Source organism: Propithecus coquereli, unplaced genomic scaffold, assembly GCF_000956105.1.
Source record: "Propithecus coquereli isolate 6110/MARCELLA unplaced genomic scaffold, Pcoq_1.0 Scaffold33, whole genome shotgun sequence".
Taxonomy (NCBI): Eukaryota; Metazoa; Chordata; class Mammalia; order Primates; family Indriidae; genus Propithecus; species Propithecus coquereli.
In genome coordinates this window covers 6,190,565-6,206,399 of record NW_012148952.1, presented here as the reverse complement: position 1 = coordinate 6,206,399, position 15,835 = coordinate 6,190,565, and the positions used below count along the sequence as shown (strand labels likewise).

The following is a 15,835-nucleotide window of genomic DNA, read 5'->3' as shown; positions in this document are numbered from 1 at the left end:
GATTTTTAACTATGTGTATTTTGATAAAAAAATGGAATTTTTAAAAGAAAACTTAGTCAATTTTTGGCCTGCTGTAACTCAAAGCAGCCTGCTGTGCTTTTGACCTCAAAGGGTTGAGTACAGTCCCTTTTTTTTTTTTTTAAGTTTTTTTGCCCAGAGTCCTGACTACCAAAGAGTGCTGACACAAAACCTGGTTAACAAATAAACAGAAATTGAACTTTAATTAGCAGTTCCAACAGACCCAGACAGGGCTGGGCAGGCTGGGCTAACTGGCTAGAAGGGGACTGAGTAAGTCATTTAACTCCATGGTTTTCATAGAGACCTCTTGATATCAAAACTTCTTTCCTTATATACTTCTCTTGTCCTGTGAAGATGAAAATTGATATCCATAGTCATATTCTACCAAAAGAATGGCCAGATCTGAAAAAGGTAATGGTAATTAATTTGCTGAATTATTTCTGAAACTTCTCCAGGGATTCTCAATGCCTCCATTATAGGCCTTTCTCTTTTGCGGGGAGTTGGATATTAAGTTTCTCTGCTTTGGAATTGATTTTAAATTATTTGGTAGATCTGATTTTCTAGTTTTTAAAAATGACTTTTATGTTTATTTTGAAAGAACATTGGATTAAAGAAATAAGTGATTTCTCAAAATCCTTTTCTCCCCCTCAAATGAAGCATTCTTTAAAATTTCTGGACAATTTAAGTCAGGCAGATTTACCTTTTGAAAATCACGTATTCAGCTGCTGGGAAGATACATGCGAACTATAGAATTTAAAGTTACATTTTCAACTAGAAGACTACTAAAACATGGAATGTGATAGATTTCAAGGACTTCTAAAATATATCTCCTTTCAAAAATGTTTAAAGTAAGTTTTAAAAGCACGAAGAGATAGCTTCGTGAAAAATTTTTAGTCTATTTTAGGACACTGAAATCTTTCCTTTTTGATGTTCTTTAAGCTGTAAATCCTTGTCATGAAGAGCTAGGTAGCAGGCATATCAAAAAATACCCTAGACTAAATGACATGAAGCCTTTGTACAATGACTATTTCTAAAGTATATTCTCTGTGTTTCTCTAAAGATGGAAATTTCTTTGTGTCATTAAGGACTTTTGAATGGATTCTAAAAGAGGAAGGTGGGGAACATGAAAGAAATTTAAAATTGGTTAGAGGTTTGTTCACAATTAATATCAGGTTTTACCCAATCTTTAGCAGTCTTCTAGTATGTTCACACCACTTAAAATGTTTTATCTTTTGAAGTGAGGAAAAATAAATTAACTCAAACTGGAATTAAAATGTAGTTCATTGTGCAAGTAGAGGAAACTATTTTTTTTTTCATCATTGTCTCCTGGAAGAATGTTCATCTTAAGGGTTTCTTTGAGATGGGTGTAGAAACTATAGATTGAAAACTACAGGTGATGCTGAACCATCTTTGAAAGCTTATGCTATTACAGCTAATGGTAAAAGCAAAACCTACAAAGCTACTCTGCCCCTAAAAGGAGTTTAAATGCTTATGTGGGAATATGCTGTTCTCAATGTTGTTGTCCTGGTCATGTTTTATTAAAGAGTAACTTCACAATGGTAATAATTGTATGAAGCGGATGCACCAGTTACTTCAGGGAAGTACATCTGGCTGGTTTGGAAGCTGCATGCAGTTTCTTATATCTTATAGTGCTCACCATTTTCTACCCATCATTCATGAGTATTTGCCTGCTGAATTATGCAATGAATAAATTAATTTACGATACGGGCATTGGAAGAAATAGACTATACTACCTAATCTAAGAGTTTTAGAAAAATCCAGATTTTAGCATTTGGTATTAATATTTTACAATAGCCCTTGTTCTATCCCCAGAAAATAGCATTGACTCCAATATTACAGCTTTTCTCTCTGTTTGAGTATCAGAGAACATCCACATGAAATGCTTTGGGAACTACCATGGTAGTCTCTAGAGGACACTGCCCGCCTGTACTCTCCCCCTCCACACAGAGGTGGCCAACATGACTCCCTGCCAAGAGATTAATGCCCCTATAAAATAGGCCCCAGGAAGCTTGTTTGCCTCGCTCCACCATGAGAGGACACAGCTAGAAGGTGCCCTCTAAAACTGGAAAGCAGGTGCTCACCAGATCTTGGACTACCCAGCCTCCAGAACTGTGAGAAATAAATTTCTGTTTTTTATAAGCTACCCAATGTATGGTATTTTGCTATAGCAACCGGGTGGACTAAGGCAAAGAGCAAGCCAGTCATAGTTAAGATGTTTTCACTGATAAAAGAAAGATTTTTCAGTTCCTCCCACAGGCAGGTATAAGGTACATCATACAAAGAAGACCCTGGCTGGCTGTTCTAACTATTCTTGTTGCATTCTCAACGTGGAATTCAGCCTTAAACCCAGGCTTCAGAAACCGCCAAACTGATTTAAGCCACCATCTAAGAGAAATACCCTGTTCCTGGGGAACACACTCTTTTAATCTTCAGACTCCTTGGAAGAATGGTCACCTTCCCACTAAACCTGGGCCCCAGTGAGCCATTCCTTTTGGGTGCTGGAAGCTGTTCCCAAATAAGCCACAAGTATAAAGGCATCTTTCATACATCCTGAGGCTTCCCCACCTGGAAGACCCAAAGGGACCTAAAATGATGCCTCCTCTTTGCTGAGAGGAGAAAACTTTCTATCCAGTGTCCTGTGCCACAGCCTCACATCCCATTCCCTGCCTCCCACCCCAAGGCTGCCCTCGGTTTGAGCAGAGAACTGGTCACCATGAGATTTTCTAGGTGCCCACCTCATGCAGGGCCCGAATGGCATTGTTAAAATTGCTTTGGAAACTGAGAGATACAAAGCGTGAGGACAGCCATAGATGTATCCCCTGGAAACTCCCCAAACTCACGAGCTGCTGGCTCTGTAGCTGGCCTCCCTTTTCCGATCTCCAGCTATTGCCTTCAAAGAGGGAGGGGTATTTTGTCCCAATAAACCAGGCTGCTTCTTCCCAGAAGTCTTACATGCTGCAAGCAGACAGCTAATGTACTTCTTCATCATTATTATAATAACAGTAATAATACTTTGTACTTACAGAGAAAGAGAAATAATTTAATTCACATAAAACCTTGTGCAGATTAAGATTTATATTATTAACTGGACAGAGGAGTTGCTTGAGACTCAGAAATGAACCCAGAATCCTAGAGCTATGTGGGGCACGGTGGTCCCTCCAGAGCACCGCCACAGTCACCTTGAGAAAACTGGCCAAAGAAAATACTGCTGTGGGAATAGCCTTGACCTTCTTTTACAATGAAGAAGTAGAAAAGCAGTACCAACATGCCTAGGGTGATGATTAACTGATGAGTACAGAGGACTGGGACTTGAGAAATCTTTTCATTTTCACTTGCTAATAATGACTTTACTCAGAGTTACAATTAAGATCCTTGAAAAAAATCTATCTGAAGTGGAAAGACAGTGGATTCAGGACACTTGATTAAATTGTTTCTGATAAATCAGGACCCACACTCTCTGTTGTCACAAAGAGGAGGATCAGGGCCCAAGAGGCCACACTGAAAGATGTTTCAGCTTGATCTACAATGGGTTATCCATAGCAACAAGGACGATGATAAGGTTTCAGCTTTTTCCTTCAGCAAGGCTTTACTGACCACCTACTATGTGCCCAACAGTAGGGCTTACAAAGATTCTTCCAATTTTAAATGGGGTAAAAATAATTCTGGACTTTAATAAAAAAATCATATATTTACATCTTCTTTTGTTAGCAATGATTTAATTTCACTTGATCATTTTAAGGTTTCAGAAGACAAAATCCCAGGCATAAATTGACTTAAACCCTCCTAAGGAAATAGATACCCGGTTTCGTCACCCAGGAGGCTCACTATTAACCTCATGAAGGTGTGAGGTCCCCAAGACATTAAAAATGTCATTTAGTTCATCCACTCGAATTCATATATGCCCATTTCAGAAACACATCTCTTGTATATAAAATTGAATTCCCTTGAATGTTTTAAATTTTCTTTTTATCTGGCATGCCCGAAAATGCCTGTGGGACACTGGTGATTGTCACTCAAACACTTTTGGATTGTAAATGCCTCTTGGCGTATGCTCTGACCAAAACCACTCCCAAGGTCATAAATTTTAGACCCCAGGCTTGACTCAACCTAGGATGAGAGCAGGGGACTGTGTGGAGCCCAGACCTGGAGCAGAATAAAATTGCCCTAAATAGGTTAGGTCTTTGGAAGGGGCCTATGGGGCAACTTGAGCACTTTACACTCTTTGGGAAAAAGAGGGAAGAACACAGTGTGACAAAAGGCTCCTTCCTACAGCTCTCCTTAGTGTCTGACCCCAGGGTATTCCACCCAGGGGTGAAATAAGGCTGTCACCACTACTGTCACTCCCACTGCCATCCCTGCCTGCCACCAACCACCACCACTGCTGTGGCCATCACCCTGGCTGTCACTGCCACCACCACCACCACCACCGATACCATCACTGCCACTGTACTCACCACCACCATCACCACCCCACCTCCACCTCCCTACCTCCACCATTGCATTGCCACCACTGCCATCGCCACTGTCATCACCGTCATCATCGTTACCATCGTTGAAGCCCTTTCTATAAACCGGGCCTGGTGTCAATAGGTTCATATGCATCATCTCAGTTAATTCCCAAAAAACCTTATGACTCAGCTGCTCCTCTTCCCCTCACTTTACACATAAGGAAGTAGTGACTTAAAGATGTCTCACTCCAACGCAGGCAAGTACCTTGCAAGTGATTTGTCGCGTGTGACAGGATCCCTCTGCTCTGCCTCCCTCTACCTCCCCCTCTCTGCCCTTCCCCAGATGGAATACTTCTCTAATCTGCTAACATATGGATTAAAGTTCCTTAGAGAATTGAGAAAAGCAATAAAGAAAGAGAATGAAGCAGGAAGGAAAAGAGGAAGAAAGAGAAAAAAGCAGGCAATCAGGAAAGAAGGAAATAAAATATTTTCCTCTACATTAAGGATAAAATGTCAAAGGCAAGTTTCCAGTTGGAGAGCACACGGCCTTAACTTTACTCTGAAGTATAATTGATTAAGGTCATGTTCTGTCCCCTCCTTTAACATACACATTTTCCAGGGAGAGAGAAGGGAAGAGTACAGGGTACCGAATGCACGAAGGGAGGGAAGTAGGGCTGGGGGCACAGGCAGGGGAGAGGTCGGATGCAGGGAGAAGCCTGTAAAATGGGGTCCGCCGGTGGCACTCGGAAGCAAGCAGATAGATTTCCAGAGTTAATATGATTATTTGGAGCTAGAACTCAAGAAGAGACCTTATATCTGGGTAGAATAAGACTGGTATAGAATTAATCCAACTCTTGAGAAGCCTGTTGAGGCAGACCCCAGTCACAGACACGGGGACACACAGCACCCCTAGGCTGCGCCAGGGTCCAGGCCCAGAGTGTCCCACTCAGTCTAGAGGTGAGAGGGGAGCTAGGAAGAGGGACCCACCAAGACCTGACTCCCTCCAGACAACTCCCCTGTGCCATGACTTGAGAACCAACCACCGCACCCTGGCCTCACCCAACCGCAACATGTAAGAAGTTGAGCTGAGATTCTGCTTGCTTCACTCCACAACGCATCACTGCTGCAGGACTCAGAGCCGTCAGGGAGCTTCTTCACGGGTCATCTCCTGCCTCCACTCCTTCCTCTCTCACATCTCACTAAAAGAGCTATGCCAGGGAGCATGGAAATCCTGGACACCAGAAGATCCTCTCCGATCTGATCCCAGACTACCTTTTCAACCTCCCTTCCTGACACCCCAACCCAAGGTGTGGGTCAGCACCCTCCTCCAGGCTCCCGGAGCCCTTGCACGTCAGTCACGGTGTGTCTCACGGTTCCTGAAGCTCTGTAAGTCCTTGTCGACCCCAGCCCCACCCTCTCAAGACCCCGCTCCACACAGGCTGGAACCGTGTTTCACTTTTATTTTCCCTGCCCCAGTCAGACTGGTCATAGAATAGACTCCAGGAAAGCTTGAAGGGTAAATGAATGAATGATACGATATGATAAAACAAATAGTTACATATATCTACGTTCTTAGGCTCTTAGACAGTAGCTTTCAAAACTTTTTATTCATGACTCCCCAGGAAGAAATATATTTTATAAGGAGACTCAGTACAAATATTTGTGTATATAAAATGGAAAAAAACGTTTCATGAAACCAATGCTAACCACATGGGTGCCATTCTATTCTATTCCATTCCATTCCTTTGCTATCTTACTGTGTGTTTTCCAAGAAACCAGATCCTGAGACAAGGATTCAAATACAAGTATGTTTACTTCAGAGATGATCCCGGGAAACACCAGTGAAGGGGGGAAGTGAGACAGGAAAAACAAGGCAGCCAGTGAACGGTTTGGTAGCCAGTGTGGAAGGTGTGCCTCCCTCACAGTGATCCTCAGTGAATTTATGTACAACAACCTCAATCATCTGTTGAGAGCGGCTGGGTGGAGGGAGAGGCAGAGGCTGATTTCCTGGTACTTCTGACCTGCTAGCAGGGCTTCATCACGGCAGATTCCAGGATCAAAAGGGAGGCCCTCAATCAAAGAAATGCAGGTGCTGGCAGCTGGAAGTGGGCCAGTGTGCACAGAAGTGTCAGAGGGAGTGACTACAAGTGGGACAACCACAGCATCTGCTACACATGCTATTTCATGTTTTTAGAATGTCTGGGTCCCTATCCACTAAACTGATGTCACGATCTATTCATGGGTTGCCACCCGGAGTTTGAAGAGTAATGTATTTCCTAAAGAGTGGTCTTTATGGGCAGTGTACACTTGGTGGTACCTGAAATGATTTTAGGTGGTACATGAACCAATATTTTTTAACGTTAATTTTTTTATAAATTTCCAACTGTATTAGGAGAAAAGAATAAAACCAGAACTTCTGAGATACGGAATTTTTTTCCTGCATAAATACATTTAAGGGAAAAAAGTAAAATACTTTAAAAATACATATTGAATAAATGATACATGGGTATGAGGGAAAATGGCAAGGTGATGCTTCAAAAAGAAGGAGCTGGGACCCTTTGCCCTAAGGGTGCCCTTGAGTGCAGTCCTCTCTGCTCTTCAAGCCTAACTGTGCTTCTCCCCACTGCAGAGGTTCGGCTATGGCGGCTGGGTGCAGCTCCAACACCATGGCAAGGTGAGTGCGTCACAAAGCGCGAGCGTGGGCAGGACCAGGGGCATCCTGAACCCTGGGATGGCTCACTGCAGGCAGGGCCTCCGGGAACCCAACTCTCCTGTCCCCCCTAGCCCCCCCCCCCCCGTTAACACTGCAGTAGGCAAGGGGGCAGCACTGAGATTTCTCAGAATAATTAGGAAAAATGGGGGTGACTTCAAAGAGCACCAGGAAAATAAAACTAGAATTTGAGAATCCATTAGGGAAATCTTTATCTCTATTTCTCTCTCTCTCTCTCTCTCTTTTTTTTTTTGCCCTGGAACCAATTTGAGCATCTATTGCTCTGCCTCAAGGAAGCGACCTGGTCCTCTCCACAGGTTATCACAGTAGTGTAAGGCTGACTTAAAAAAACGGAAGAGTTAGGTTTGAGCACAAGCTGGAGAAATTAAACACTGGAGACAAAGGGGAGAAGCCACTGTTATGAAGGGCTGAGTTTGATAAGAGGAAAAAGAGGGGAGAGAAAGGCTGGAGGGGTGAAGCATTCTGCAAATACTGAGGCCTGCGAGGGAGCCAGGGTCTAGGTCTGCGCAGAGCTCAGGTCTGCCTTCATTTTCGGAGGCATCGTATGCCCAGTCAGAACTCAGAGGGAACATTCCTGAGCTTCCAGCCGGAACACAGACACGACTAAGGCAGGCCCCGGAGGACTCGTGGTCTGGAGACACAGTTAATGCGCAGGGTTGACCCAGTGCAGCCTGATCGGGTGGGGACCGCCTTTGCGCCAGGCGCTGAGGGGCACGGATGCGTCCAGGGAACAGAAAGGAGGACAAGTGGCTGACAAGCAGGGAAAGGGGGAGGCGGTGGGAAACAGGCACGCGAGAGATAGGCAGGGGCAGGACCACGGAGGGCCTGCGGGACGTGCTAAGGACGCTGCACGGTGCTCACAAGGCAGCGGAAATTCTCTGGAGGGTCTTAATGGCATTAAAAGACCACTTTGCCTGCTTTGCGGAGAATGGATAGAAGCAGATAAGAGTTTGGGGAGCAAAGCAGTAGGAAGCCAGAGAGGAGGGCAGAAGACTCCTTGAAGGATTTAGGGGTTTAGGCCCCAAAATGGAGTTTGGCTTTAAAAATATTAGAGATGTATTTAAAATGGGTTATTTGGACAGTGATGGTTGCTTGGGGGAATTCTTTAACTTAATAAAAACCTTGGTTTTCTTTGGAGAGTTTAGGAAAAAAATGGGATTGGGCTCTGGTTGCATAAATTAGAGCAGTTTGCTCCAATTACTTCATTATTAATTGAGTTTAAGATCTTGGTTGATACTGAGGTCCATGTTAAAAACTAGGACCTAAGAAACTCCCCATCTCCTCCCACAGCAGCAGCTGCCGACCTCTGAGGCACGGGGATAGCCCAGCAGTGATGCTGGATTCCTGGATGTAAAGTGAGAGGGATAAGGACTGATTCTTTACAATGGCTGTCAGGCTGAAAAACCAATGAGAATTGGGGTCTTTCATAGGAGCACAGCTGCTCTGTGGCAATTTCCACTCAGAAAGAGTTCCGCTAACAGTGGCTATCATTCAGTTTTCTTACCATGGATCCAGCATGAAGGATATGAAGAGAGAAGTTCAGTGAGTCTGATTCTCTTGCCATGTAATGAGGGTCACCACCACCCCCAAAAGAAGATCAAACTCCTTAGGATATTATAGTAATTAACTTTTGCCTACACCAATTGCCAAATATCAGCCTGGCAGGATGGAAAATGGCTTCATAAACCTGGGTTCTTGTCTCAGCTCTATACCAACTTAGTATGTGCTTTGGACAAATCACCACACCTCATGGACTCCTTGGTGAAATGCAAGCATTAAACTAAATGATCCATTCCAGCTTTAAAATACTCTGCTTTGTCCAAAATGAAAACTTATTCAGGCATCTCCCAGAGAAACTTGATTTCCTCCCTTGCAGTTGGTAATGTATGTTATTAATAATGGTATCAATAATATCTGGCCATTATTGAGCATGCTCTCCTGCTTGGTGCTAAGTTCTTTACAAACATTCTATTATTGAATCTTCAGTATCACTCAGTGTTCTTAATTACAAACAACAGAATCCACTCTAGCTAGTTTAATTAGAAAAGGAGCTCACAGACTTCCTGGGAGGGCCAGAGATGAAGCTCAGAGGCTGGGCTAACACAGCAATGCCCACATCACACTTGGTGAGCTGCTCCAGCAACGAGGCAAGTGTCACCACTCCTGGTCACTAACAGGATGCTCACGCCGACGCTGCTGAAATTGGCACCCAGAAGCTTTGCCACTGCTGCTTCAGTCACCTCTGACACCTTAGACAACACCCTTGTCTACAGGTTGATTCTGCCCAACCCCTGCTTTCCTCACATTGCTCACTTTCAAATCGAAGTCACAGGTGGGTGCATCTGACTGACAGAGCCAAGAGCACATGCCATGCCCAGCTGCTACAAGGGAGAACGGGAAAGCAAATTTTGGATTATAGCTCAGGAAGGCAGAATCATAATGTGAATATTTCTTCATGCTTAGGATGTGTTCCAAAGATGTTGGGTGGCCAAGCACAAGTACAATGTCAGAAAAAGTGAAGCTTAAACTTGGAGGCCCCATAACTAGTTATACTGCTAGTAAGTCATTTAGTGAGATCTAAACCCAGGTCTATCTGAATGCAAAGACCATGCTCTTTGGCACTCTGCTATACTGGGAATTTCATGGTGATTAAGCTTTCTAAGTAAGGAGCAGAAGAAAAATAAAACCTCTCATTTGACAAATAAAAGTTGTTTCCCAACTTTTTCTCTTTCACTGTCACCCCATTCGCTCCCTTCTTTGCCAAATTTGAGAAGGAAATCCTATTAATACCATTCGTAACAACATGAATGAAACTGGAGGAGGACATTATGTTAAAGTGAAATAAGCCGGGCATAGAAAGATAAACACTGCATCATCTCACCTATATGTGGAAGCGGCAAGCAAAACTGTGGTTACCAGGGGCCAAAAGGTGGGGAAGGAATGGGGAGAGAACCAAAGAATACAAAGTTTCAGTTAGGAGGAATAAGTTCAGGAGATCTATTGTACAATATGGCGACTGTGGTTAAAAACAATGTATTGTATACTTGCAAATTGCTAAGAGAATAGATTTTAAGTGTTCTCACCTCAAAAAATATGTAAAGTAACAAATATGTTAATTAGTTTGATATAGGCATTCCACAATGTATACATATATCAAAACACCGTGTTGTACACCATAAATATATATAATTTTTATTTGTCGCTTTTTAAAAATGTATAAAAATTATTTTAGTGTATATAGGCAGGCATGATGCCCGGTGGAAGTGAACAACTCAGCTCCAAATTTTGCACGTGCTGCTAGACTGACTGACTTCATTGCTCACCTCCTCCCACAGGTGTTGACATCAGTGGGCGCTGCTCTGTCGGACAAATCACTTACTCTCACCATCCATATGTTGCTTCTCTATAAAACAAGAGGGTTGGACTAAACAATCTATCTCCAAGGTTCTTTCCAATTCTAACATGTTATACATCTAATGTTTTCCAGACAATGGGCCACTCCCTTGGGTCTAGTAGCCAGTGGTTCAGATTGCAAGGTGATGAGCTGTCCTTGGTCATACAGCCCAGAAAGGCATGACTGTCACCTTGCTATCTCTGTGTCCAAGCACTGACACCCACAGAGCACACCCCTTCAACTCGAGGCCAGAGAAAACCATGAGAAAGGAAAGCTGAATTTTGTTAAATGAACAGATTCCTACTTCTGCATGGATTAAGTAAAAATCCCTAAAAATGTAAGGGAAGAAACATTTTCCAAAGCATATAAGGAAAGACTAGTTCAAATGGGCTTAGGTTGCCTTGCTTAATGTGAGATTTTTTGCCTCAGGGAGAAGCAAAGATGCTGAAAGATGGGAAAGTCTTCAGAGTGGTCCAAGAGAACTGCTGGGATCCAGAAGTTCGAATTAGAGAAATGGACCAAAAAGGTACTTACAATGAGAAATGTTTTCATCTGATGTAAAAGCAGTATCTACCCTTAAAATTTGTTAACTTTGTGTAATGGTAACTTCTGACCCCTGTTCTCTGCCAGGACATGCTGTTCCAGCTTCCCTGGGGGAGGGAAGAGAACATAGCATATATACCCCTGTTCTAAAACACAGAACATAGCATATATACCCCTGTTCTCAAAGTATATTGGGGTGGAAGAGGAGCTGGAGAAAGAACATGTTTCCCAGACTACAGCAAACAGCAGGGTTTTGTTGTAAATGTGAAGCTAGAGCAAGGGCCCACCCTTTCATGGAGAAAACGAATGGGAATGAGGCTTGAATGATTGGTGTCAGAAACCACTGCTTAGGGCTGCAGTGTAGATGAAGTACATGTGTCCCCTTTCATTTTTGTTGTGTTGGTCTTTCATTCCACGGCTGTTCTTGAGAGAACAGTCCTGACTAACCCTTCCTGAGCATTTACTTTGTGCCTGGCACTATTCTAAGCACCTAACATGTATTAACTCATTTAATCCCTACAACATCCCTAGGAGGTAGGTGCTCTTGAAGAAAAACAATTCTCGGTATCCAGGAATCAGGATTCAAACTCGGAGTCCCATTCTTGGTATTCCAGACCGTGGGACTCCAGCTAGGCTCACTTAGGAGCTAAATTAGAGGGGCAGGGAAGGTGGCTCAGAGATACACTCTGCTATGCATGACCTAAGATGGAAAACCCTGAAAGAGTCTTGCTTAAATAAAATTTCACGGGAAGCAAGGTAGAAATAACCCTTGGAAGATGGGATCAGTTCGTTTTCCTTGAATGATCTCACTTTTGTCCAACCTTTACCTCTCTCCCTAGAACCTGAGGCTGAGGAATCAGGGGGCCTGGGGAAGGGCCTTGAGAGAAGGGATGCAGGGAGGAGCAACAAAGGAGGGAGAGCAGGAGGGGTCTGGGGTGGAGGCTTGTGGCTGCCTGGCCTCGGGAAAGGCCGGAGTTCCCAGGCCACGCCTCTCACCAGCTTTGCCTTTCTTTGTGTCTGTGTCTAGGAGTAACGGTGCAAGCCCTTTCCACCGTCCCTGTCATGTTTAGCTACTGGGTGAGTGTGAAACCTCAAACAATCTCCTTGGTGGTAAAGGCTCGCATCCAGCTCCCCGGCAAGAAACAGATGCAAGTCTGAACACTGGTCCCACTGAGCACCCCCCCAACTGCCCTCCTCCGTAGAGATCGGAAGGGTCCCTCAGCCTCCCCTCCTGCAGTGTCCTCTCCCAGGCCTGCCCTCTTAGCCATGTCCTTGCTCCAGTACAGTAGTCAGTAGTCACATGTGGCTATGTGACTCGCATTATTGTTCCACTGGACGGTGCGGTTCTAGACCAGCCTCAGTTTCCACCAGAACTTGCCTGTCTGGTGACTCATTCCTGAATGCCTTGCTGCGGAACTGATGAGCCAGTGTGTTCTGGGGCGAGAATGATTTTGAGGTAAGAATGATACTCATGGCCATATGTTACCTCTCCCAGGGCAATATACACATAATTCAGAAGGGGAGTCCTGAAGTTGGATTCCCTTCCCCAAGTGAACAAATCTTAAGCCCTAAAAGTTTCAGGCATGAATTCGAGCCCAGGGAGGGAAATTTTTGTACATAGCTGGGAGTGCACCAAGTACCTGCTCAATCAAGCAGATATTCACTCTTGTTGTGATTTAAGGAGCAATGGAAATACCACCTGCTCACACTTACTTCCTCAACCCGTATTCATAAACACTATATTAGAGAGTGATTCAGAGAGGGATTCAGTCCTTATGTGTTCTTGTGATTAGATTCACTACTTAAAACACCCTCACACCTCAATGTACCTGCACTTATCAGATTGGGTAGCACTCTGACTGCACAACTGGGACTGCAGGAGGGTACCAAAGTCCTGGCAGTGCTGGGGGCAGTGGGGTGATGTTGAAAGAAAAGAAAACAGTGATGAAGGGAAAGGTAGGGGAACCAAAAGCAAACTTTGCCTCAGCATTTTGCTAAGGACAGCCCTGAATGTCACAGCCAACAGGAAGGACAGGGAGGAGGACAGGCAGGGACAGGAGGGGCCAATGAACCCTTGGCCACGCCCAGCCTCCTGGGGGTAAGGGGTTCAGGATCTTTCTGAGGTTGGCAGTGGCCCATCCACATTCCATCTCTGGCATAAGGATGCCAGATCCAGTAATTGTGTCCTTCCCTTCTGATTCTAGCCTCAATTTTTTTAAATTAATCAGCAATATACTGGCAGTTTTCTTTGCTTTCACAAAGACTGGCTTCTGGGTCTTCTGTGGCCAGTACCTTACTCAGTCTGCGCCTCAGTTTTCTGATATGGTAAAGCCATTGAGAATAGTGAACATTTTAGCCACGAGGAGGTGTTATTCAGAGTAACTATCTAAAAAAGAAGGTTTTAATGATGCGGATTTTCCCTTTCTTGTCACCACCAGGCCAAACCTCAGGACACTTTAAACCTGTGCCAGTTTTTAAACAGTGACCTGGCTGCCACCGTTGCAAGCCACCCCAGGAGGTTTGTGGGCCTGGGAACACTGCCCATGCAGGCCCCCGAGCTGGCCATCAAGGAGATGGAGCGCTGTGTGAAGGAGCTGGGCTTTCCTGGGGTCCAGATCGGCTCCCACGTCAACGAGTGGGACCTGAACTCGAAGGAACTCTTCCCTGTCTATGCGGTGAGCACACAGCACCGCTCAGCCACCACTGGGTGCTGGCAGGGAGGAAAGGAAAGGCCACCCTGGCAGGGTGAGGGAGATGTCCATGAATGTCGGATGTAGGTAGAAGGTGGGGAAACAGCCCCCTCAAAAGGAGTGGACCATTCTAAAGAAGAGGGACAGATAAAAATGCTTCCTGGGCCAGCCCTGAGTTAACTCAGTCAAATCTCTCATCTTTCTATCTCCCTTGCTCTGCTTTTAATCTTTCACTTGGAAGCCAAAACATTACCCTCATTACTGCCACTGTGCATAAGAACCATCTTAATGACACGCAAAAAAACAGTATCTCTTTTTGCTTTGGAAAAAAATACTTAACATTTTTCAAAATGATTAAATGATCTTGAAGAAATTATGGAAAATACAGAAAAGTATAAAGATGAAAAAAATCACCCATAATTCAACCACCCAAAGATAAGTAACCATTGTTACAGTACATTTCACTTGTTTTTTTATTTGCATATACCTATATTTTAATGAAATCAAAATTGTTACACATGTGATTTCATATCCTAATTAAGAATTTCCAGCCTAAATGAAAATTCTCTTAATGCATGATTTTTAAATAACTGCAGAATATTCCAATACCTAGATATGTTTTGATTTAACCAATTCTCAATTAAGATACTTTTAAGCCATATATTTTGAAAATGTAAAATATAATAAAATACATAATAAAAAATAATGCCATGAAAATGTTAACATTTGACGAAAGTAGATGGTGAGTACATGGATGTTCATTGCACTATTGTTTATGCTTTCTATATTTAAAATATTTCATGATAAAATATATTTTCAAAAATTCAGTGCCATTCTTTCTGAAGTATCCAACTTCAAGAATCCACCGTCCAATAGTCCTGTCCATCCATTCTCCTCTTCCTCTACTTTCAATTCTTTCTATAACTAAATCTCTCCTCAGTACCTGGATTCATGATGCATATTTTTTTGACTGAATTGCATTTTTAAATTTATTTCTAGAATAATAATAATATTGCTTTCTATTATTTTCATTGTAAATGCAATCTTTGGTAATGAATAGTTGTTTGTGGATTCGCCAGGAACTGTAATCACTGATCATTTATTTATTTAATATTTATTAAGCTCTCTTATACATGCAAAATTCTTTCCATGTTTATATCTAAACTGCCCACCAGTTGGAGGATTATCTGTTAAATTGCCTCCAAATGACCTGAAATATTTAATATTCCTCTAAATATTGAACTCCCTGAAGCTTATTGGCTGCAATAGCTTAGCTGATGTAGTGAATGTTTTCTAGAAACTTTAATGAGCTTTGAAAGAGGATTTATTTACTTGTGTGTCCAAGTTGTTTCAGCACAGTGTGAGCGAGACTTCAGCTGCAAGTCATTTTATTATTCATTGGAATTGAGTTTATGAATTAATAAGGGGCTTAGAAAGCAACAGCAGTTGGTTGGAGACCACATGGATATTTTTGTTTGTGTGACTAGCTCAACCCATCAATCATTCTAACTAGACTGTTTTAGGGGCTGACAGTCTCTGAGGGGATTCAGGAGCACATCCTGGCCCCAGTTGACTGGTGATGTCCCGGAGGTGACAGCACATTTATTTGGTTAGCAAGGCTTGCCTGCCTCACTGCTCTCTAGCTTGCGTCAGTAAAACCTGCTGAAACAAACAACAGGAATTACCAGGAGCCAAGCTGCCTGTGTCATTTCAAGGTGAGCCTGTGCTCCAGAGCAGCTACCTGTCCCTTTTATCTCCTAGATCACCCTTCTTAGTAAGGGAGCCCCACATACATGCTCAGGGTAGTCTTCAGGCACAAAAATTTCTTTGTTACTGGGCCGGGCGCGGTGGCTCACGCCTGTAATCCTAGCACTCGGGGAGGCTGAGGCGGGTGGATCGCTCAAGGTCAGGAGTTCAGACCAGCCTGAGCAAGAGCGAGATCCCATCTCTACTAAAAAATAGAAAGAAATGATCTGGACAACTAAAAAAA

General features: G+C 43.5%; 1 protein-coding gene across 3 annotated transcripts in view; it reads left to right on the top strand.

Moving 5' to 3' along the window:
- Nucleotides 1-272: 272 nt before the first annotated feature.
- The window catches only part of ACMSD (aminocarboxymuconate semialdehyde decarboxylase), a 51,320-nt gene continuing 35,757 nt past the window's right edge, over nucleotides 273-15,835 (top strand). For 2 of the 3 annotated variants that reach the window (XM_012650539.1, XM_012650540.1), the window contains exons 1-5: nucleotides 273-429; nucleotides 7,117-7,161; nucleotides 11,042-11,138; nucleotides 12,183-12,232; nucleotides 13,594-13,830. In XM_012650539.1, coding sequence (XP_012505993.1) covers nucleotides 373-429; nucleotides 7,117-7,161; nucleotides 11,042-11,138; nucleotides 12,183-12,232; nucleotides 13,594-13,830 — 486 coding nt within the window. In that variant the 5' untranslated portion in view covers nucleotides 273-372. Of the gene's footprint in view, nucleotides 430-7,116; nucleotides 7,162-11,041; nucleotides 11,139-12,182; nucleotides 12,233-13,593; nucleotides 13,831-15,835 lie in introns of those variants that run through there. The other variant, XM_012650541.1, reaches the window with a different exon arrangement.